The 23,004-nt window shown below is 49.7% G+C and overlaps 2 protein-coding genes across 2 annotated transcripts in view; both read right to left on the bottom strand.

Annotated features, from left to right (window-relative positions):
- LOC310766252 (fucolectin-like) overlaps nt 1-23,004 on the bottom strand; it is a 152,494-nt gene that overhangs the window by 4,484 nt on the left and 125,006 nt on the right. Inside the window, exons 2-3 of the mRNA XM_083622358.1 lie at nt 1,299-1,606; nt 410-1,206 (exon numbers count right to left, since the gene is read on the bottom strand). The gene's annotated coding sequence lies outside the window, so the exon portion shown is untranslated. The remainder of the gene's footprint in view (nt 1-409; nt 1,207-1,298; nt 1,607-23,004) is intronic.
- Nucleotides 2,599-7,952, bottom strand: LOC310766251 (fucolectin-like). The gene is made up of 4 exons (XM_083622357.1): nt 7,863-7,952; nt 5,854-5,945; nt 4,258-4,561; nt 2,599-2,847 (listed from the first exon to the last, which is right to left on the bottom strand). Exons 2-4 carry the CDS (start codon nt 5,942-5,944, stop codon nt 2,682-2,684), a joined length of 561 nt encoding a protein of 186 aa, XP_083478483.1. The 5' UTR covers nt 5,945; nt 7,863-7,952; the 3' UTR covers nt 2,599-2,681.

Raw genomic sequence — 23,004 nt, 5'->3', positions numbered from 1 at the left:
CCATCTCCAACTCCTCAAAAGATTCCATCAATGGTGTCTGAAAATTTTTACACATCACTTGGGAAGACATGTGAACTAATATCAGTGTACTGGAAGAAGCAAAGATCACCAGTGTCAAAGCGATGCTTCTTCAACATCAACTTTGTTGGACTGGTCATGTTGTGCGGATGCCTGATGATCGTCTTCCAAAGCAACTACTCTGTTCCGAACTTTAAAATGGAAAGATGCCTCTGAAGGCCAAATGCTGGGAACCGCAAATAGCAAGAGCGCTGTTTCGCTCCTCTCCTTCTGGTGGACTTCCCATGGGCACCTGGTTGGCAACGGAGAGAACAGGATTCTGGACAAGGAGATGGACCTCTGCTCTGATCCAGATGGTTGCTGTGAAATTCTTAAGAGAGCCTCTTGACACTGATGTTATCAATGCTTCTTCAGACTATTGACTTTGGGTTTTAATGGGCATGGCTGGGATGTGGCCAAAATAAATATGCATTTTAGTGTTTGTTCAAACATATGTTAAATGAGAAATTGGAGGCTTCATATATTCAAATCACTTGGCACTGCCTAGGGTCAAATATTACTTCCTCTTGCAGGTCAGAGTCTGCGTCCAGTTGGAGGGGACGGAGTCTTAGAGTTCTAGGAGTCCAGAAATTTCATTTTTTTGAAGGCAAGTTCCAGTCCCTTGGAGATTTACACTCCTCAGAATAATTAAGCAACACTGGATTTGGCTTAAAATAGGTTTAAATGTGTTGTTTAGACATGCTAAGCTGCTCAATGTTTGTCCTGATTCACCTTCCTGCCTTGTCTTTAAACTCACCTCTTTTTTATTATTTTTTGACCTTGTTATGGAAAAAATTCCAGGGTGAGAGACTACTCAACAGCCCAGCTCATTGAAGTGCAAGTCCCCTGTGGGTCCATGCAGTCAGTAAAAGAAGGAAGTTCAGTAGACCATGATCTTTATTGTTGCGCAACAGGTCCCCCCAGGAGTAAGAACCCTGAGTAAGGGATGACCTCCTCTTTTAAAACTTCCCTCCTTCCCCCAGAATACACTTCAAGGGGCATCACTGATACATCATCACTACATCACTAGCATGTCACAAATGGGGGGGGGGGGTAAACAAGTCTAACATGAGGTCACTTTCTCAGACCCCTTTCCCAACACCTCTTAAGTCCCCATCACCGAAAGAACAATAAAACTCTTGACATCTCCTTGCTCTCAGGACTTGTCTGGAGATGGGCTTTCAGAACACCGGACTTGCTCAACTGCCTCTGGGGATGTCTCGTGCTGCCCCTCTGGTCACTCCCTGGGTAGGGGGCTGTGTCTGTGCTCTCACGTTTGGGGGATTATGGCGGGATGCCCTGTTCCTGCTGCCTACATGATTTCCCACTTCTTGGCTCATGGAGGGAGGTGGAGCCCAAATTCACCTTTCTTTAAGGGTTAAAATGGCGTCGGAATGAGGAGAGTCAAAGTATGGATTTTCTATGAATTTATAAAGCTAGGTATCTTCCCTGAGCTGTCGAGTCGAAAGGATACATTCAGGCAAGATATTTGTAACATTGTAACAACTTTAAAGATGTGCCCCCCCCCCCGTCATTTCCGTAACAACCTCTTTTGACTTATCAGGCAACCTTTTACCTTGGTTCACCTCCGTTAGCCAGAGAATTTGCTTCTGTATCTTTGCAGCTTCTTTTTGATACTGGCATGAAAAGTCAACGGGCTGACCCTAATAAGGCTGTATTAATTGTCTAGGGTTGGTGAAAGAAAGAAAACAGTTTTTCTGCTTTTGTCCTGAATCGGTTGTGCTTTCATTGGTGTGGAAGGGTGAATAATCCTGCCTTTTCTGATGTCTCAGTGTCCTTCCACACAGAAGGGTTTTTTCAGTTTCTCTCCTGGTTAGAGGCTATTTACTCCCAGGAGTTTAGGTCTCCTCCCTTTTATGACAGCAGGAAATCTGCCTGCAGAAGACAGAAGGGCAAGGGACAACTTGGATCTAAATGTCATTAAGAGAAGGAGCCGCCACAGATTTCCTCCAAGCAACATTTCTGTGGGTTCTCCCTGCTGCTTCCAGAATCCATTTCTTCTTCTTCTTCTTCTCCTTCTCCTCCTCCTCCTTCTTCTTCCCAATTTTTTAAATTGATTTTCCACATTTATCACAAAAACAACATAACAAAACACACAACAAAGAAAAACACATTACACTACAAAACTAAACACAACTGACAAAGGGCGCATGTGCGTCGGGAGTGAGGCCAAAGAGATACGAATAAGGTAGAGAGGTGGAACTTCTGGGCTCTGGGGGGGTTTTCCCTGGGCTTGGGGGGAGCCTGCCTCCCTGTCTCTTGCGCCCGAAGGTGCTGGGTGGCTGTGGTGGAGGCAATTGCCGGGCGGGCCGGATCTGGCCCACGGACCGTAGTTTGAGGACCTCTGTCTTAGTGCATAATTCTCTGGCCTCCCTCATTGTGCGACCAGTTCTCTTTGTGAGGGATCCCTGGCACATAGGACTTGCAGTCTCCACAAGGCATCACTTGGCCTCCTTTATGGCTCTGGCAAAATCACAGACCCCCTTGGTTCTGACGAACAAATTGGAGAGACAAAAGAAGGCTGCTCAAAGGATGTTTATTGGACAACCAACATTGATTCCATCAGTTCTGCCCATGCAACTTTCCACGCAATGCATGGCTGGTTATCTCTGAGGTTCATCCTCCAACTTTGTCCCATAGACTTCCACCTCACACAAGGTCAGGACAGCTAGCTTTCCCGGGTGGTTCACGCTCACATAGCGACCCTTCATCCCCTGGCAATTGATGGTGCTGATGGAGCCAAGACCATAATCTGTGATGGTCCCACAACTACAGAGAGAAACGGGAGGTCAACGTTGGGGTGGAAACAATTCAGAATGACTCCGTCTACCCTCTGAGGTATTTCCATGGCTGCAGGAGCCCCTGGCCCACTAGCAGTACATGTGAAAAGGATCTAGGGGTCTTGGTGGACCACAAACTGAACATAAGTCAAGAGTGTGATGCAGCAGCAAAAAAAGCCAATGCTCTTCTAGGCTGCATCAACAGAAGTCTAGTGTCCAGATCAAGGGAAGTAATAGTACCCCTCTATTCTGCCTTAGTCAGAACATGCCTGGAGTCCTGTGTCCCCTTCTGGGCACCACAATCTCAGAAGGATGTTGACAAGCTGGAAGGTTTGCAGAAGCGGGTGTGGCGATCACACAGGGTCCCCGGACGTTTGCCGGTCTATTGATCCCTGTGCCACCACTATGATCACTACCCCGCTGCCACCAACCCGTTTCTGTTGGGTACACACCGAGTCCAGACAGTTGTTAACATTAAAACAAATAATCAAGTTTATTTTATAAGGCTTAACAGGTTTATGGTTTCAGATAATTTTTCTTGTCTGTTTCTTATCCTTAGTTTCTATACCAGCCTATACCTTCCTAATAACTTCTAACTGATTATCCCAACTGTCTGTCTGACTCATCCTAACAGTTTCACTCACTCTCACATCAAAACTAGACCAACCCACAGACTTGTCCTCCCTTGTCCTTCTCCAACTCCCAACTGACTTCCAAACAACTCTAACTCTAACTCTAACTCCTCCCCTTGGGTTCTCACTGGCCAATCACTTCACACTCATTTAACCCTTTCCTTATGACCCACCTAGGAGGGCAAACGCCACAAAGGGCAACCAAGATGATCAAGGGTCTGGAAACCAAGCCTTATGAAGCACAGTTGAGGGACCTGGGTATGTTTAGCCTGGAAAAGAGGTGACTGAGAGGAGATATGATAGCCATCTTCCAATATCTTAGGACTGTCACATGGAGGAGGGAACATGCTTGTTCACTCTTGAGGGCAGGATTCAAACCAAAGGGGAGTCCAAGGGGAAGTCATGGCTTCATGGTTGATGAAGAAGGCAGGCGTGTCAGGGAAGAGGGAGAGCGAAAGAAGAGGAAGGGGAGGAAAGATGAGAAGTTCAGTCTTGGACTTATGAACTTGAGACACCAGTGAAGCATCCAAGTGGAGAAGTCAGAGAGGCTTTTCCACCCAGGAGCAGGAATTAGCATTTGCCATTCCACACAGAATCAGGTCTTGAAATATGGGCAGGATCCACTACCCGCTGCTCCCCCCACCCTGATTCAGAATAGAACAAAGGAGCTACAAGTGAATGAATCTGCAGGTGGTGATCTTGAGAGTGTCTCCTGGGATGCCTTTGCAGAAGGACGAGTGGGGAGGGGAGAGGCAACGGGAACTTACAGGGGGTTGAACTTGCCATGGTCAATCACGTGGTCTCCCACACGGATCTGGGCTCCCCAGAGTCTCTCGCTGCAGCAGTCTGCACGGTTTTTCACCACCACAGAGGAGATAGCATACCGGTCGTCCAATTCCACGTGCCACCACGGTCCATATTCTTTGTGGGTGTGGGTGCAGGAGGCATGACCGAAGACCCCGTCAGAGTTCCCATCGACAGCTTTGCCGGCTGACGGATCTCTTGGATGGGGGGAAGTGGAGGACTGACAGGCTGGGCGGCCTCTGGCCAAGTTGACAGCTGGAGCAACAGCTTGATAGAAAGAAGACGGGGCAGAAGAAGGAGGAGGAGAAGGAGAAGAAGAAGGAGAAGGAGGAGTTTGGACTTGATATCCCGTCTTTCACTCCCCTTCAGGAGTCTCAAAGTGGCTCACAATCTCTTTTCCCTTCCTCCCCCACAACAAACACTCTGTGAGGTGAGTGGGGCTGAGAGAAGTATGACTGGCCCAAGGTCACCCAGCAGCTGCATGTGGAGGAGTGGGGAAGCAAACCCGGTTCACCAGATTACGAGTCCACCACTCTTCACCACTACACCACGCTGGCTCTGCAATTAAGGGAGAAGTAAGAACACAATAATAGTCCTGATGCAGCAGGATCAGGCCAAAAGGGCCCATTTAGTCCATCATCCTGTTCTCCCAGTCGCCACCCATATTAAGAACTAGCAGTTAACCTACAGATGACAGCAGTGCCAATAAATGTCATTCTGTTTTACAAAATTTATATTGCATTTGCCAGTCATAAATCCTCCGAGTGGTTTGCAGTCATCATACTCATCCTGGCCAGAACGAGACTTTGTGGACAATCAGTTTCCAGGTCCAGAAGTTGGGGGCTTCCCCATTGCCAGATGAGATTGCGAACCCTCTGAAGGATGAGGTGCAGAGTTTTGGGGGGCTCCTAGATCCATCTTTCTTAATGGAGCTTCAGATAACCTCTGTGGTCAGAAGCACCCATTTTCACCTTAGGTTGGTGCACCAACTCTGCCCTTTCTGGGACAGGAATACTTTGGCCACGGCGATGCATGCATTGGTAATGTTACAACTGGACTACTGTAATGCACCCTATGTGGGACGTCCCTTGGGATGGGTTCAGAAGCTGCAGCTGGCGCATGATGTTGTGGCCAAGTTGCTGAGTGGACCTGTGCTGAGGAAACTGTCAGTTACCTGCCGGGGCATCTTCGAGGACTTGTTTCTAACATGTAAACACCTGAACGACTTGGGACCAGGTGAACTGAAGGAGTTTCAGCCCTGGCATAGACCTGGAGGGTCACCTATTTTTTGGACCAGTGGCTACATTTTGAATTTTGAGAGAATGCAGTGGATGCCAGCCACAACATGGAAATCTTCCTCATTGCTGCTCCCCCCCCAACTCCTAGGCCACCTACTCAATGCATGGAGTAAGGTGAGCTCCAGATTTTCACTATCAGAAACCAGCTTATAGGCCATTGGTTGGGGGAGGAATAAGAGTGACCTCTGTTCATGGGGAGGGGCCCTGTTTTGCTTGCCCACAGGCGAGTTCCCCTTTCCATTCCCTTTCCCCCGCTCTTACTGGTACTTTCCAGGTCAGGCTCAGAGCTCTGGGCCTCCCCACGCCCTGCCAGAAGCACCAGGGGCAGCAGCGAAGTCCAGACGAGGAGCATCCTGCAAGGAGGGAGCAGAGAAGGCAGTGAGGGGAGGCTAGGCTGGAGCCATGCGGGTTGGGTTCCTCTTTAGCAGCGTGTTAACGGAGAAACCTGAGGGCTCCCTTGGACAAAAACCAAGGACACCAGCCAGGAATACCAGAGCAAAACAGCAGCCAGTCGGCTTGGTCTTTATTGAAGACAGTCGCAACAGGACTCCCACCTGCCACCAGGTGGAACAAGATGGAAGCCCCAAACAAAAGAGAACCCAACTTTTATTAGCTACTAATCCCCCATGCTACACCCCTAAGACTACATCATAACTACATCATTGACACATCACAAAGAGGAGGGGTTCAGAGAGGAGTTGTGGTGGTAACCTGAGTGTCTTGTCACCTGTCCGGTTCCTCCTTTCCCCCTCCCCATGATTACATTCCTGAGGACAAAGAGGACTTCACTGTTTCCTGCCCCTAGAGGGAAGGGCTGGTCACTGTCCTGTGTTTCAGTCCGTACTGAATCCATTCCCATATGCAGGTCCTTTGTGAGTGTGATGGTCTTCTGTCTAGGACCATCAAGGTTGTCATGCCAACTGGGTAGGGCTCACTGTGGACGTGTTGGCTGCCTTGTGTCAAGTCTCCCTCCTTTGATAGTCCTTCCCTTATAGTGTAAAATAAAAATGGAATGGTACAGGTCCGATGTACAGCTGATTTTCTATGAATTTATAACAGAAGCGTCATGTATGTAGTGTGTGTGTGTGTGTGTGTGTGTGTGTGTGTCGTGTTTGTACAAACTGAATGATTGGGGGGGCGGTTTCCTGCAACAAGCGCTATTGGGTTGGCCTGGAGAACTCTTATTCTCCAAAGTGCTAGAGGTGCCTGTGGCGTTTGCCCTCCAATGTGTGTGACATCATACTGGGTTCATAGGGAAAGGGTTAACTCATTGTGAAATGACTAACCAATGGGAACCCAGGGGGCAGAGTTAACTGTGTATAAGGTTTAAGCCCAGAGGGTTTTTGAGTGAGTTAGAGTTAGAGTTGGAGTTGTTGAGAAGACAGTCTGGAGTTAGAAGAGACAGGATAAGTCTGTGGGTTGGGCTAGTCTGGTGTGTGTGTGAGAGAGAGAGAGAGAGAGAGAGAGAATTTGTTAAGAGGAATCAGTCAAACAGTTGAGATAATCAGTCAGAAGGTATTAGAAAGGTAAAGGTAAAGGTACCCTTGACCGTTAGGTCCAGTCGTGGCCGACTGGGGTTGTGGCGCTCATCTCGCTTTACTGGCCGAGGGAGCCGGTGTACAGCTTCCCTGTCATGTGACCAGCATGACTAAGCCGCTTCTGGCGAACCAGAGCAGCGCACGGAAACGCCGTTTACCTTCCCGCCGGAGCCGTACCTATTTATCTGCTTTCGAACTTGACATGCTTTCGAACTGCTAGGTTGGCAGGAGAAGGGGCTGAGCAACGGGAGCTCACCCCGTCACGGGGATTCGAACTGCCGACCTTCTGATCGGCAAGCCCTAGGCTCTGTAGTTTAACCCACAGCGCCACCCGCGTCCCTTAGGAAGGTATAGGCCAGTAAAGAAACTAAAGTTAAGATACTGACAGGAATATTATCTGAGAAACCATGAACTTGTTATTGTTTGTAAAATAAACTTGTTTTTTTGGCTCACTTTTAACAACTGACTGGACTCAGTGTTTTACTAGAGAGTAACTGGTTGGTGGCAGCAGGGAAGCGAGCACAGTGGTGGCACAGGGATCCATAGACCGTTAAATGTCCGGGGACCCTGTGTGATCGCCACAGTGCCTAACCGACGTTTAATGTCAAGAAAAGAAAAGAAAACCACAGTTTTAGATATGCCCATTCTGTGGGGCATTCAGGATCCAGACATTCTTTTTTGGGAGGTGTTCTAGACCTCAAAGATCACATCCAGTGGGTTTTCTCGACTTACCTTGCCTCTCTTTCTCGGGCTCTGCAGAAGCGTCTGTTGCTCTTGGTGGGAGAGGAGACACAGGTTCTTCTCCCCAAGCTGGAACTGAGACTTCCCTGCTAACAGAGGAGTCCTGCACCTCCAGGTTTTATCCCCTTCCCAGTGGACAGCGCTTGCCTGACGTGGCTCAACTCGGCCAATCAGAAAGATGGTGACACCAGGATCTAGGGATCAAGATCAAGTTTTGACATCCTTCATCTGAGTAGGGTCTGAGTGGGCTTGTGTGGTTTCTGACTCTCTCCCAAGAGGAAATAACGGCACCTCCTTGGCAGGCGATGATTTTAGAAGAAGACATCCTCATTCCATTTATCCCATTTAGAGGTCAGATGGGTGCCAAACTGAGCGCTGATACTGGCAGGTCCCAACCACATCAGCCAAGCTCCAAAATGAACACTTTGTGGTCAGCCTTGTGGAAGGAGAATGAGTTGTTTTGAACTTCTACCACTCCATGGCTCACCTTAATGTTCTCTTGGCAGTTGCATCAGCATCACCTTGGATCCCTCACTACCTTATACTGTAAATGGCTCTAGGGCTGCTCTGAGAGACTTGTGGAGAATGGGTAGGCACTTCTGAGTTGAAACGGCCTCTTCCAGCCCATAGAAACATCTCTGCCTCCCTCCCCTGGAACAAGGTCCAAGTGTAGGCCAGCTGGCAGCAGTCAATTTAAGATTTCTTGAGTCCTTCCATGACTACCAAGGTCTCCTGTCAGGATTATCTCTGATCCGTGCAAGTTGAGTGTCAGAGTGGAAATAAGACCTTCTGTGGCAACTAGCCATTATGCTGAAGTCCTTCCTCAATCCTCCTAATGCTAATTACTGCAAATCACAAATGAGGAGAGTGTTGCTACACTCCTCTTCTGCTTGCGGACTTCTCATGGACAACTGATCTGCCACTGAGAGAGCAGGATCCTGGACTAGTAGATCAAAGTGTCCCTATTTTCCAGGAACACCCCCGATTTAGAAAAGCTGTCCCTGTTTCTGATTTGATCTCAGAATGTCCCGCTTTTCCTTGTTATTGTTGTTGTTGTTTTGTTGCTTAGTTGTGTCCGACTCTTCATGACCCCAACCCCAACCCCTAAACGTAACCCTAACCTTAAACCCTAAACCCTAAACCCTAAAGCTGGTTTCCTGAACTTACTCTCTTGCAATTAGAGGATGGATGGTGGCTAACAGATTGAGGTTGAATCCTGACAAGACAGAAGTACTGTTTTTGGGGGACAGGGGGCAGGCGGATGTGGGGGATTCCCTGGTCCTGAATGGGGTAACTGTGCCCCTGAAGGACCAGGTGCGCAGCCTGGGAGTCATTTTGGACTCACAGCTGTCCATGGAGGCGCAGGTCACCTCTGTGTCCAGGGCAGCTGTCTACCAGCTCCATCTGGTACACAGGATGAGACCCTACCTGCCCGCGGACTGTCTCGTCAGAGTGGTGCATGCTCTGGTTATCTCCCGCTTGAACTACTGCAGTGCGCTCTATGTGGGGCTACCTTTGAAGGTGACCTGGAAACTGCAATTATTCAAGAATGCAGCAGCTAGACTGGTGACTGGGAGCGGCAGCCGAGACCACATAACACCGGTCCTGCATTGGCTCCCAGTACGTTTCTGAGCACAATTCAAAGTGTTTATGCTGACCTTTAAAGCCCTAAACGGCCTCGGTCCAGTACACCTGAAGGAGTGTCTCCACCCCCATCGTTCCGCCCGGACACTGAGGTCCAGCTCCAAGGGCCTTCTGGCGGTTCCCTCATTGTGAGAAGTGAGGTTACAGGGAAACAGGCAGAGGGCCTTCTCAGTAGTGGCACCCACCCTGTGGAACACCCTCCCTTCACATGTGAAGGAAATAAGCTGATATCCTATCTTTAAAATACATCTGAAGGCAGCTCTTTTTGGGGAAGTTTTTAATATTTAACACTGGATTGTCATTACCACTCACCTATAACTCTTCAAGCCATTGTGTGACTTTGACAGCCATGAGGCAATAAAAAACCATTAAAGTTAAATAATATGAACCAAATGCAGCCAGGGTACGTCTCGTTTGCGTTTCTCTGTCAGTGCCCACTTTTGCGCCTGCCAGGTTGCTGCAGGCATCACTCACCTGTTCCACACTTGGCTGTCACGCTACCATCAAAGAGAAACTGCAGCATAGCTAAGTGGCAGGTGTGGTGAGCACACAGTGGTGAGTTGACCAAAACTGTGCGCAGGAGCAACTCTCCCCTCCTATAGTTTCTGCAAGAACAACAGAAGAGACAGTGAGAGCAGGCCAGTGGCTCATCTAGTCCAGCATCCTGTTCTCACAGTAGCCGACCAGATCCCTAACCCTGACCCTAATCGTAAAACCCTAACCCTAAACCCTTAACCCTTAACCCCTAACCCCAACCCCTATGCCTAACCCCCTAAGCCTAAGCCTAACCCTAAACCTAACCCTAGCCCTAATACTTAAACCCTAACCCTTAACCCCTAACCCCAACCCCTAACCCTAATCCTAACCCTAATCTTTAAACCCTTAACCCTTAGCCCCTAATCCCTAATCCCTAACCCCTAACCCCTAACCCCTAACCCCTAAAGCTGGTTTCCTGAACTTGCTCTCATACCTTCCACCCACCACCAATGGGCCGGAGCAAGAGCCTGTTTCAAAGCACTTTGCAAATTTGGAGTAATTAAGCCTCATTAGAGACAACTTCTTGGTAACATATACAAAGAGTATAAAGCCTCCGGGGCAACGGTCCTGCCAAAAGAATATTTCCAAGCAAAATTGGCCTACAAGCAAATTCAAAAGGGAGCCAGACAGGAATGGCAAGCGAATCAATGGCGGGCAATCATAGAAGCCTCATCATCACGGAACTCCAGACAATTCTGGCTCCTGGTAAATAAAAGAACTAAAAGATACCCTTTAACTATTATCCCTGCCCCGGTTTGGGAATCTTACTTAAAAAACTACTTTGCCACAACTGACTGTACTGTTAACACAAGAGATGAATCTCAAGATCAGCTTCCCCTCTGGCCCCCCACCGATCCGGAAGACATCCATGACTTGATCGTTAAACTTAAAACAGGGAAAGCGCCTGGACCAGACCTGATCCCGGCAGAAGCTATAAAATACCACGCGGACTGGTGGGCCAAAGCCCTGGCAACCATCTTCGATGCCGTTAACAACTCTGGAATGATCCCGGAAGTATGGAAGGACGCTGTTATCGTTCCAATCCACAAAAAGGGCTCACCAGATGACCCGGGGAATTACAGAAATATCAGTCTGCTCTCAATAGTGGGGAAACTATATGCCCGCTTCCTGTTGAACAGACTTATTCAATGGGCCGAAGAGAAAAAATTAATTGGGCCCGAACAAGCTGGATTCCGCCCAAAACAGTCAACAATAAATCATATTCTAATTTTACAGCATCTTGCCTGGAAATATTCCACCCCAAAGGGTGGCCAACTCTGTGTGGCATTCATTGACCTAAAGGCAGCATTCGATAGTATCTCCAGGAGCATCCTCTGGGAAAAACTCACCCGCTGGGGCATCGACAGAAGGCTTCTCTGGCTAATAATCAAACTCCATGAGAACTCAGCGGCTAGAGTGAGACTCACCCCGGAGGGCGATCTCACCAATTCAATTCCCATTAACAGAGGTGTCCGACAGGGTTGTATATTGGCTCCATTCCTGTTTAATTTGTTCATAAGCGACATGAGGACTCCCCTAATAGAGGCTCAAGAAAGGATTCATGCACCCCGCCTAGCACTTTATCGCTGCCCTTTGTTACTATATGCGGATGACGCTGTCATCCTTTCTTTTTCTAGAGTAGGTCTTATGAGGGCCTTAAAAATTTTTGGATCATATTGTAATGCAAATTCCCTTACAATCAATTATGAGAAATCTAAAATTCTAATTTTCTCAAAGAGCCGGAAACTCCATAATTGGAGAATTGATGGGAGAGTCATCGAACAAGTCTATAGATTCCAATACTTGGGAGTTTGGTTACAACATAACCTTAGATGGAAGGCCCATGTAGCCTATGTTACAAATAGAGCCAAAGCTATCTCCTTGGCGATCTTGCGATTTTTCTTCACCGATGGGGCCCTTCATATCCCATCGGCGTTGAAAGTCTTCAAGGCCAAGGTGATCCCAACAATTGCTTATGCCATCTCAATTTGGGGGACTTTTGTCAACTTATCCCACCTAGAGGTTATTCAAAATCAGTTTTTAAGAGGGATATTGAAACTGCCCAACTGTGTAAGTAATACAGCGCTACGCATGGAACTTAATATTGTATCCCTGGAAAACGCTCTGTGGAAGCACATACTTTGTCACTGGTTATCTCTATGGCACAATCTCCCAAACTTGTACTTGATACAATGCATGTGGAGAGATGATTTCCAGAGCCCATGGGTAAAAAATTTACAACTGAAAATTACGGCAATGGGAATCTCCCCATCCAAATTACTAGAGCAGGATATAGTTCCAGCTAAAAGAACAGTAGCCTGTAAACTAGAGGAGATGGACTTGCAGCAGAAAATGGTCTTGGGCAATGGTACCTGCTCACCTCTAAACCTTGGTTTATTACCCCTCTTAAGGCTCCCAAACTATTTGAATTCCTTAACTTCTTCGGCTCATAGATATGCTTTTGTAAAGGCAAGATTCAACACCTTCCCATCGAACGTGCTGAGAAATAGATTCTCCAATGGACAGATATCGCTCTTATGTGATTGTAATTGTGGGGCACCGGAATCGTTGCATCACATAATTTTTGATTGTGCATTTCATTCATCGGCCAGGAGCAAGTTTCTTGCTCAATATCTAAAGGGAATTGCCGATGATACAAATGAAGCCAAACTGAGATATCTATTAAATGATGATGACCCCTTAAGATCACTCATGGTTGCCAGATTCTTGATCAGCGTTCTATCCCTAAAGAAGAGAAACGGACTCCTGTGCGGCTCGGATAATCCCTCTAAACTATGATCTATGTTTTAGGATGTAATTAGGTGATATCACCATTGATGTCTTCTACTAATTTATGAGTAGAGGGCGATGTTTATGTTACAAATTTAGTGTAATGTATGATGTTGGTCTTTTGTTTTTGTTTTGCTTTGGTTCTTGTCTGTTTTTTGTAAGTTTTAGCGGTTTTAAAATTGGAGTTTTAAGTACATTATGTTGGTATGGGAAACTGTTGTGTGATGGGCCAGTGGCCGTAATAAAGTTCAATACCAATACCAAGCCTCATTAGCTCAAGGACAGTCATTACCACTCACCTATACCTCTTCAAGCCATTGTGTCACTTTGACAGCCATGAGGCAATAAAAAACCATTAAAGGTAAATAATATGAACCAAATGCAGCCAGGGTACGTCTTGTTTGGGTTTCTCTGTTTTCCTATCGGTGCCCACTCTTGCACTTGCCAGGTCGCTGTGGGCATCACTCACCTGTTCCACACTTGGATGTCACGCTACCATCAAAGAGAAACTGCAGCATAGCTAAGTGGCAGGTGTGGTGAGCACACAGTGAGCACACTGGTGAGCACACAGTGGTGAGTTGGCCAAAACTGGGCACAGGAGCAACTCTCCCCTCCTATAGTTTCTGCAAGAACAACAGAAGAGACAGTGAGAGCAGGCCAGTGGCTCATCTAGTCCAGCATCCTGTTCTCACAGTGGCCAACCAGATGCCTAACCCTAACCCTAACCCTAACTCTAATCTTTAAACCCCAACCCTTAACCCCTAACCTCTAACCCCTAACCCCAACCCCAACCTCAATCCCTAACCGCTAATCCCTAACCCCTATGCCTAACCCCCAAGCCTAACCCTAACTCTAACCCTAATCCTAATCCTAGCCCTAATACTTAAACCCTAACCCTTAACCCTTGGAGAGCCAAGAGTACAACATCTAGAACAGGGGTCTCCAACCTTTCTGAGCCTGTGGGCGCCTTTGGAATTCTGACACAGCCTGGTGGGTGCAACCACAAAATGGTCGCCACAGAAGGGATGCTGCAGGAGGTGAAGGCAGCAAGAAAATTGGGACCACATCTTATCTTCAGACACACTGTGAATAACTTTGTACTGTTGTTGGCAGCTGCTTGCAAAGCAACATCTTAAAACATCTGCACAGCCAATCAGTGGCAGAGGAACCCTCCCTGGCACCCGGGGCAGGGCGCCAAGGGGTGGGGCAAATTGCCCAGCAGTGCATGTGTGATGTCCGTGTGGACTGCGCTTGCATGGCAGCCCATTCAGATGCCCGTTCAGACATCGCGCATTAGTGGCAACCTGTACAGACGCCCTGCATGCACAGTCTGTATGGGCTGCCGCTTGCATGGCGACCATACTGATTGCGCACGCCCTCAGCCGCTCTACAGTCGGGGGGAGGCAGCAGGCCATCTTGCCACCCCCCCCCCAGGGTGGCACCCAGGGCGGCCCCTCCCTTCGTATGCCCCTACAGCCAATCAAATGTACTATGACCATTCTGAAGTCATGCTGGGCCCAATTCACCACTGATCCTGTCCACTTTCAAGGGAAAGGAGATTGTGAGCCGTTTTGAGACTCCTTAAGGGGAGTGAAAGGCGGGATGTTGTTGTTGTTGTTGTTTAGTCGTTTAGTCGTGTCCGACTCTTCGTGACCTCATGGACCAGAGCAGGCCAGGCACTCCTGTCTTCCACTGTCTCCCGCAGTTTGGTCAGACTCATGCTCACTTGCTTTCACTGTCCATTGGTTTCAACAGCCTTGACCAATTTGTAATCCCCCAGTGGGCCCAATCTTTGGTCCCATGGCTGGTAAGATTACTCAGTAGTCTGGTGAGGCTTCTAATCAAAAACCCCTTTGGAAGTCCAAGCATATCATGTCTAACAGCTCACCCTCATGCAGGTGTTTGTAACTCTTCTCAAGGAACTCCAAAAAGGTGGCAAACAGGACTTCCTTTTGCAGAGAAGCTATGGAATGCATGTTGTTTGTTGTTGTTTAGTCGTTTCGTCGTGTCCGCCTCTTCGTGACCCCCTGGACCAGAGCACACCAGGCACTCCTGTCTTCCACTGCCTCCCGCAGTTTGGTCAAACTCATGCTGGTAGCTTTGAGAACACTGTCCCACCATCTCGTCCTCTCTCGTCCCCTTCTCCTTGTGCCCTCCATCTTTCCCAACATCAGGGTCTTTTCCAGGGAGTCTTCTCTTCTATTCAGCCACAAATATTGCCTTGACTAAATGGGCTGGTTTCCTGGACTTTCTCTCATACCTTCCACCCACCACCAATGGGCTGCAGCAAGAGCCTGTTTCAAAGCACTTTGCAAATTTGAAGTAATCCCTAACCCTAACCCCAACCCCTAACCCCTATGCCTAACCCCCTAAGCCTAAACCTAAGCCTAAGCCTAACCCTAATCCTAGCCCTAATACTAAAACCCTAACCCTAACCCTTAACCCTGAACCCTTAACCTCTACCCCTACCCCTGACCCTACCCCTACCCCTACCCCTACCCCTTCCCCTTCCCCTAACCCCTAACCCCTAACCCCTAACCCCTAACCCCTAAACTCAACCCCAACCCCAACCCCTAACGCCTAACCCTAACCCCTAACTCCTAAAGCTGGTTTCCTGAACTTGCTCTCATACCTTCCACCCACCACTAATGGGCTGCAGCAAGAGCCTGTTTCAAAGCACTTTGCAAATTTGGAGTAATTAAGCCTCATTAGCTCAAGGACAGTCATTACCACTCACCTATACCTCTTCAAGCCATTGTGTCACTTTGACAGCCATGAGGCAATAAAAAACCATTAAAGGTAAATAATATGAACCAAATGCAGCCAGGGTACGTCTTGTTTGGGTTTCTCTGTTTTCCTATCGGTGCCCACTCTTGCACTTGCCAGGTCGCTGTGGGCATCACTCACCTGTTCCACACTTGGATGTCACGCTACCATCAAAGAGAAACTGCAGCATAGCTAAGTGGCAGGTGTGGTGAGCACACAGTGGTGAGTTGACCAGTAATTTAAATCCTTCATTGCCTTCCAACAATAAATCTGCATATTTCAACCATTTACTCTCCATAGTTTTATGCAATTCTTAATGAAATATGTATTTCATGTGCATTGCATGCACAGTTTTGAATAATGTCATGCAAGCTTGTGCCATAAACTAAGCATTCCTGACTCTCTACAAAAACCTATTCCTACATTTTGGCAGTAGGATGGTGCGATCTCATCTTGTTATGAGCCTTTGTATGCTTTCACAAGCAAATCCCATGTGAAGGCAACGAAATGATTGTGTGAATGTGAATGCAAAAAAGAAAAATAAAGGTTATGTGATGCAGCTTTGCTGTGTAATACTGCATGTGTGTGAAAGGTAATGTACTTAGCTCTGGGTAGCAAAGAACAGAGAGGTTTACAAATGTGTGTGTGAGAGAGATAGTCCAGAGATGTCCTCCTATTATGCTGCAATGGATTGTAATGGATTGCTTTGAAGTCATTTCAGCACCAGTTGGGGGGGGGGGAATTCACCCTACTTCCCCCCCCCAGTCCCGTCCTGTATTTTGCAAGAGCAAAGGTGGCAACCCTAGTTGTATCTTGTCGTGTGGTTTTGCTTTTCATGCTGCATTTCTATTCTTCGCTGTCATAGTATCTCATGAAATAAAGATTGGAGATGCAATGTTTGTGGGGAACCTCTGTCCTATGCTCAGGCTGTATATATGTGCAAATAAAGCCACGGATCCTAAAGACACCGCTGGTTCTGCTGACCTTTATTCCAAGGAACACCTGGAGTCTTTCCCCACTTGGAAACTGAGGTGACTTGTACAAATATTATCACAGGCTGTCTAGAGGGTTCTATAGAAAAGCCTTTCCGCTTGTCTGATTTAAAGGTCTCGTGGAATTGATGGTATTGTAACCAATCTGACAGGGGGGTCTGAAGTATGTCTGTCCCATAAGCTGTGACCACTGAGCCAACAGTGTGATGCAGCAATAGAAAAAGCTATTGCAATTCCAGGCTGCATCAAAAGAAGTCTAGTGTCCCAATTAAGGGAAGTCATAGCACCACTCTATTCAGCCTTGGCCAGAGCCTACCTGGAGCCCTTTGTCCACTACAGTTTGAGAGGATAAGGACAAGCTGGAAGGTGTGCCAAGAAGGGCGACTAAGAAGACGAAGGGCCTGGAAATCAAGTCTTGTGATGAACTGTTGAAAGGATTGGGTATGTTTAGCTTGGAGAAGAGACAGGGAGGGGTGACATGAGAGCCATATTCAAATGCCTGAAGGGCTGTCCCATGGAGGAAACTTGTTTTATGTTGCTCCAGAAGGTAGAACTCGAACCAGTGGATTCAGATGACAAGAAAGGAGATTTCAATTAAACCTTAGGAAGAATTTTCTAGTGAATAGAGTCACTTGACAGCATAATGGATTCCTTCCTTTGCGACTTCAAACAACTGGGTCTGTGCAAACTACAGTAGTACCTCTGGTTACGTACTTAATTCGCAAGATCACAGTTATTTCATCCAAGATCACGTTACTGTAGTTGAATATGGAAAGTGAAATTACTACATGCAGCCGCTGGGAGAGATCATCAGGGGGTTTGGGCTGGGTGTTCATCAGTATGCGGATGATACCCAGCTCTACCTCTCTTTCAAATCGGAACCAGTGAACGTGGTGAAGGTCCTGTGTGAGTGTCTGGAGGCGGTTGGAGGATGGATGGCAGCTAACAGATTGAGGTTGAATCCTGACAAGACAGAAGTACTGTTTTGGGGGTACAGGAGGCAGGCGGGTGTGGAGGACTCCCTGGTCCTGAATGGGGTAACTGTGCCCCTGAAGGACCAGGTGCGCAGCCTGGGAGTTATTCTGGACTCACAGTTGTCCATGGAGACACAGGTCAATTCTGTGTCCAAGGCAGCTGTCTACCAACTCCACCTGGTACACAGGCCGAGACCCTCCCTGCCCGCGGACTGTCTCGCCAGAGTGGTGCATGCTCTGGTTATCTCCCGCTTGGACTACTGCAATGCGCTCTACGTGGGGCTACCTTTGAAGGTGACCCGGAAACTGCAACTAATCCAGAATGCGGCAGCTAGACTGGTGACTGGGAGCGGCCGCCGAGACCACATAACAACGGTCTTGAAAGACCTACATTGGCTCCCAGTACGTTTCTGAGCCCAATTCAAAGTGTTGGTGCTGACCTTTAAAGCCCTAAATGGCCTCGGTCCAGTATACCTGAAGGAGCGTCTCCACCCCCATCGTTCCGCCCAGATGCTGAGGTCCAGCTCCGAGGGCCTTCTGGCGGTTCCCTCCCTGTGAGAAGCCAAGCTACAGGGAACCAGGCAGAGGGCCTTCCCAGTAGTGGCACCCACCCTGTGGAACACCTTCCACCAGATGTCAAAGAGAAAAACAACTACCAGACTTTTAGAAGACATCTGAAGGCAGCCCTGTTTAGGGAAGCTTTTCATGTTTAACAGATTATTACATTTTAATATTTTGTTGGAAGCTGCCCAGAGTGGCTGAGGAAACCCAGTCAGATGGGTGAGGTATAAATAAAAATAATTATAATAATTATAATTACTATTATTGTTAGAGAGCCCACATGGCAAGGGCTCGAGGCATAGCACAGCAGGGCAGGAGGTGCCAAAGGTCCTCTTGGTTCTGGCTAGGGCTGCCTGAGGTTCCCAAGTCACCTGTTGCTGGGCTCTCTGTATCCTTCCACAACTGTGGTGCAAAAGATGAAACTTCCCTTCTCCCAACATTGTAGTCCTACTCTAAAACTCCCTCCCCATATCAAGTTTTTTTTTTAAAAAAACCCAAACCGCTCACAACACTACACACTTAATGTCATGTGCAGTAAGGTCCTCAGAATGTTGAATTCCAAAAATATTTTTAGACTCCTTTTCCTTTTCGCTGTATTGAATTTATTTGTTACATGCATATCTTCCAAGGATCTCTACGTGGTCGTCCCCCTCCCCACCACAACCCTGTGAGGAGGGCTAGCTTGAGACCCTCCTGGCACCAGGTCGAGGGATGGCGTAAAATTGCCCCGAGGATGGGAGGGGGGAAGTGGTGTGTTGGGGGGGGGGGAGCAGGGGCTAGATCAGGACCTACTGAGTGATTCGTGGTAGATCTTCTAGGACTTGTTGGTTTGTTTGTTTCACAACATTTATATACCGCTTGGTATTAGAAAAAAACAACTTGCAGCGCTTTTTGTGGTCCTGGATTGTTTAACAAGAGCTTTCAAATTCAGCTATTGGAGCAAATGAAGGCTGGTTTTTTTGGCGGGGAGGGGGAAACCAGGAAAAGCTCTTTGCCTGTGAGAAACAGGAGCTTGTTTCCAGGACTGAAAACAAATACTTAGCCTCAGAGACTGCTGCAGGTGTCTCCGGCTTGCCTTTCAAGGATCTCTCGACCCCTTTTTCTGAGCTTGATCTAAAGTAAAAAACAACAACACACCTTTCCCTGAGCGGCTGATCTCAGCAATATGCGCTTTACGCATCAGCCTGACGCCAGTCCGTCTCCTGCGTGGCCCACATGCCACCGACTGGGGCGTCTCGGGAGGCTTTTCAGACGGATACCGTACACCCCCTGTGTGTTTGATTTGGGCTGGGGACCTGCGAGGCCATGAAATGGGGTGGGGGCGGTCGGATTTAGGAGCCTCCGGCCTCTCGCGCGTGGCGAAAAGAGTCGGGGCATCCACCCGGATTCTTTGGTCGTCTGAACTTTGGCAGCGCCTGAAGTCCCGTGTCGTCTTCCCACTTGCCGCGTGCCCCAGCAGAAGGCTCCCTCGGTCCAAGTAGGATGGCGGGGGAAGAGAGGGCTAAGGGTGGAGGCATAAATGCTTCTGGATGGCAGCGGCTGGGAGAGGAAGACGCTCTTGCTCTCGGATCCCGCTTGCGCGTTTTCTGCAGGAGGCACCTGGGTGGCCACCGGGAAAACACGCGGCTGCACGGATCCAGCCGTCTCTTCTGATGCTGCTCTGTTCCTCTAAATCGCCCCCGCCCCCCCCTCCGGCAGCACAGACGGCTCTCCCCCCAGTACCGGCTCTTTCGGCCGCCAAGGCAGGAGCCGAGCTCCGTCCGCCCTCGCCGAGGCGCCTCCTTGCGCCGTGGGTGGCTTTGGCTTCTCCGCCGCGCAGCCGACCTCTCCGGCAGCCCCGGGGCGATAAGAGAAGCGGGGGCGGGCGGAGGAGGGCAGCGCGGGCCGCTATAAAATCGGCGGCCTCTGCAGGGCTCCCAGCTCCGCCACCTCCCGCCACCCATCGAGCAGTTCGATCCTCGCCTGCTGCCAACGTGGTGCTGACTGCTAGAGAGCGCATGGCAATACAGATGTCTGCCAAACTTGCCGCCGATTACGAGGATATGGGCGGCGAAGCGCTGACAAAGTAGGCTCGACGGGGCGTCGGCGGGAGAGAAGCCTCTGGTTCCTCCTCTCCCGTCCCGTCCCTTTTCCTGACGGCCCCCTTCTCTCCCCGCAGGCTTTTCCAGGTTTACATGGAGTCCAAGATCTACTTCCAGCGCTTCGACCCTATCCCCGGCTCCAACGACAGCGCCATCATGAACATCGACAACATCCGCATGGATCCCAGCGATCTGCAGGCCTCCAACCTCCGCGTGGACCCCTTTAACTTCAAGGCAAGCTCGCCGACGGGACGGTGGAGGGCCAGGAGGGAGCGCCTTGGGTCTTCCCTTGATCCTCCCCCCCCCACCTGACCCCCGTGTCTCTCTCTTTTCCAATTTCTGCCCAGGCGCATGCACGCGCATGCTGGCTTCCAGTCCTCTGACATTTCCTCCTTTTTAAAGCTGGAATTTGCTGCCCCGATGCACCTAAGCATCCTTTTATGGGTGGGGGGGAAGTATTATCGGATGCTTTCAAAGTGAACACAACAAATTGATCGTGCCCGGAAGAGCCCGGCCGCTGCCTACTAAAAGTTTTCTCTCAAAATACGAATAAAATAAGGAAAGAGCTAAGCAAGGGTGCCGGGGCGACCGCCGCCTGCTCAGACGGGCCCCCGAAGCCCACCCCTGTCCTGGGACGGAGGCGGGCCTCTTCGCCGCTGCCTCGGCATGTGGGCGCCCGCCCTCCCAGCCGTGGGCCCAGGACTGCGCCCTCGAGGGGCACCCCGAGTGGAGAAGGACAGACACCCTGCAGCACCCCTCCTGCCCCCGCCCCCGCCGGGCCCTTGAGACATGGGTGAGAGGGCCACCCGTCCTTCTCGCCAGAGCTGCTCCAGAGCACTCTGCACATGCTCACGTGCACCCGCCCTACTGCCGTCTGGAAACCCTCCTTCTCCGAGGGGACGGCGCTCTGCCCCTGCTCAGAGGCACTCCCGCCTTGGCTCCGCATGGACCCGCCCGCACAAACGACCCTTCCCTGGAAAGCCTTTGGGGCTGACCCTTGCGGGGCGGGGAGTTGCGGGGTGCGCCTGTCTCCGGCTCTTGTGCTTTGACGGGGCCAAGGTCTCACGTCCCAGGGACCCCCACACACGTGTCATCTTTGCTGGCGTTATGCAACGTCAAGGTAGACACCCTCCTCTGGCGCTTAGGCGCAAAAGACCGAAGGAGAGCAGCGCAGGGTACCGAGCCGAGGGGACGCAAAATAAGGATAATGATAATGATTATTTATTGAATTTATATACCGCCCTATACCCAGAGGTCTCAGGGCGGTTCACAGAAATGATCAGCACAAAAACCTCAATGTATATAATCAAAATTGAAACAACCCAATAATACCCTCCCAAAATCAGAATGAATGAATGTATGAATGAAGTTTTTGTAATGTAATTTTAAGCGAGCCTATTGAGAAGATCCGTAAAAAAGCGGCCGTACCAAGAGGAATTATTGCGAAAATAATACAGTGGTACCTCGGGTTACATACGCTTCAGGTTACAGACTCCGCTAACCCAGAAATAGTACCTCGGGTTAAGAACTTTGCTTCAGGATGAGAACAGAAATCGCGCGACGGCGACGGGAGGCCCCATTAGCTATAGTGGTGCTTCACGTTAAGAACAGTTTCAGGTTAAGAACGGACCTCCAGAACGAATTAAGTACGTAACCAGAGGTACCACTTTATATATTTAGGGAACACTGAGCTACTCCGCAAGCGGGTTGTGAGGACTACCCGGAGTAGGCACGTGGCGGCCCAGGCAGAGCGCAGTTCAAAGACTCTGGAGTGCCTGTTTGGGGGTAGAGAGGAATGTGGGGGGCAGCTGTAAGCCTCCCCTGGTCTTGCGCGGGGGGCGCCGCCGGCATCCCCGCAACGGTGACGGGGATGGGCGCCGCTGGACGGCTTCCAGAGAGGCTAGCGAGCCTCGCCCAGGCAGCCCCCTGGAGCCCCCTTGCCAGGGACCCGCCGAGTTCAGCGTCTGGGGAGGGAGAGAGCCTGCTCCGCCGAACCCCGAGGATGGAGTCAGGCGCGTCGAGGAAGGGAGAGAGAAGGCAGCTGTCCTTGGGGGCGTCGGCGATGAAAGACGGATGTAAGAACATCAGAAAGGCAAGAGTGGCCAACCGGATGCCGTCGGAAACCAGCAGGCAGGATCCGAGCCCAGGAGCGACACTCTCCCGTCCCGTGGTTTCCAGTAACGTATTCAGAAGCATGGCTGCCTCTGACTGTGGAGGGCAGAGCGAGCCTTCGTGGCTGGTAGCCCTCCATAGACCCGCTCCTCCTCCTCCTCCTCCTCCTCCTCCTCCTCCTCCTCCTCCTTCTCCTCCTCCTCCTCCTCCTCCTCCTCCTCCTCCTCCTCCTCCTCCTCCTCCTCCATGATTTTATACGATCTTTTTGTCAAGCCGTCCAGGCTGGCGCCCGTCGTCTGCCTCCTGTGGCAGCGAGAGGCAGGAAAAAACTTTCCTCTTTCCACTTTCTCCAGGCCGTGCTTAACATACTAAACTTCCCCCATGTCTCGTTTTATTTGCCTTTTCTCTAAACCAGCCTCAAACACGCAACTTTCCCCCACAGGGCCGTCGCTCCGGCGCCTTGATCATTTTGTGGCCCTTTCCTGAACCTTTTCCAGCTCTACAATATCCTGCGGTCGCCCCATAGATTTGAATAATGGCATTATGAGATGGGAAGCTACTTTATTGTCAATTCCTTTCCTAATGATCCTTAGGGCGGAGGTTGCCTTTTCCACAACTGCCACGCACGCAGGGCGCATCTTCATCCGTATCTCCGCTAGGACCACAAAGTCGCGAT

Source organism: Podarcis filfolensis (genome assembly GCF_964270895.1).
Source record: "Podarcis filfolensis genome assembly, chromosome: 7".
NCBI classification, from domain to species: Eukaryota; Metazoa; Chordata; class Lepidosauria; order Squamata; family Lacertidae; genus Podarcis; species Podarcis filfolensis.
The sequence above is the reverse complement of the archived record's forward strand: the minus strand, read 5'-3'. Positions and strand labels throughout refer to the sequence as shown.

Coding starts and splice junctions, on each gene's coding strand:
- LOC310766251 (XM_083622357.1), bottom strand. CDS start 5,944: ATGCTCCTCGTCTGGACTTCGCTGCTGCCCCTGGTGCTTCTGGCAGGG. Junction 4,562..5,853: donor GCCTGACCTGGAAAGTACCA/GTAAGAGCGGGG, acceptor CTTTCTATCAAG/CTGTTGCTCCAGCTGTCAAC. Junction 2,848..4,257: donor CATGGCAAGTTCAACCCCCT/GTAAGTTCCCGT, acceptor TTCTCTCTGTAG/TTGTGGGACCATCACAGATT.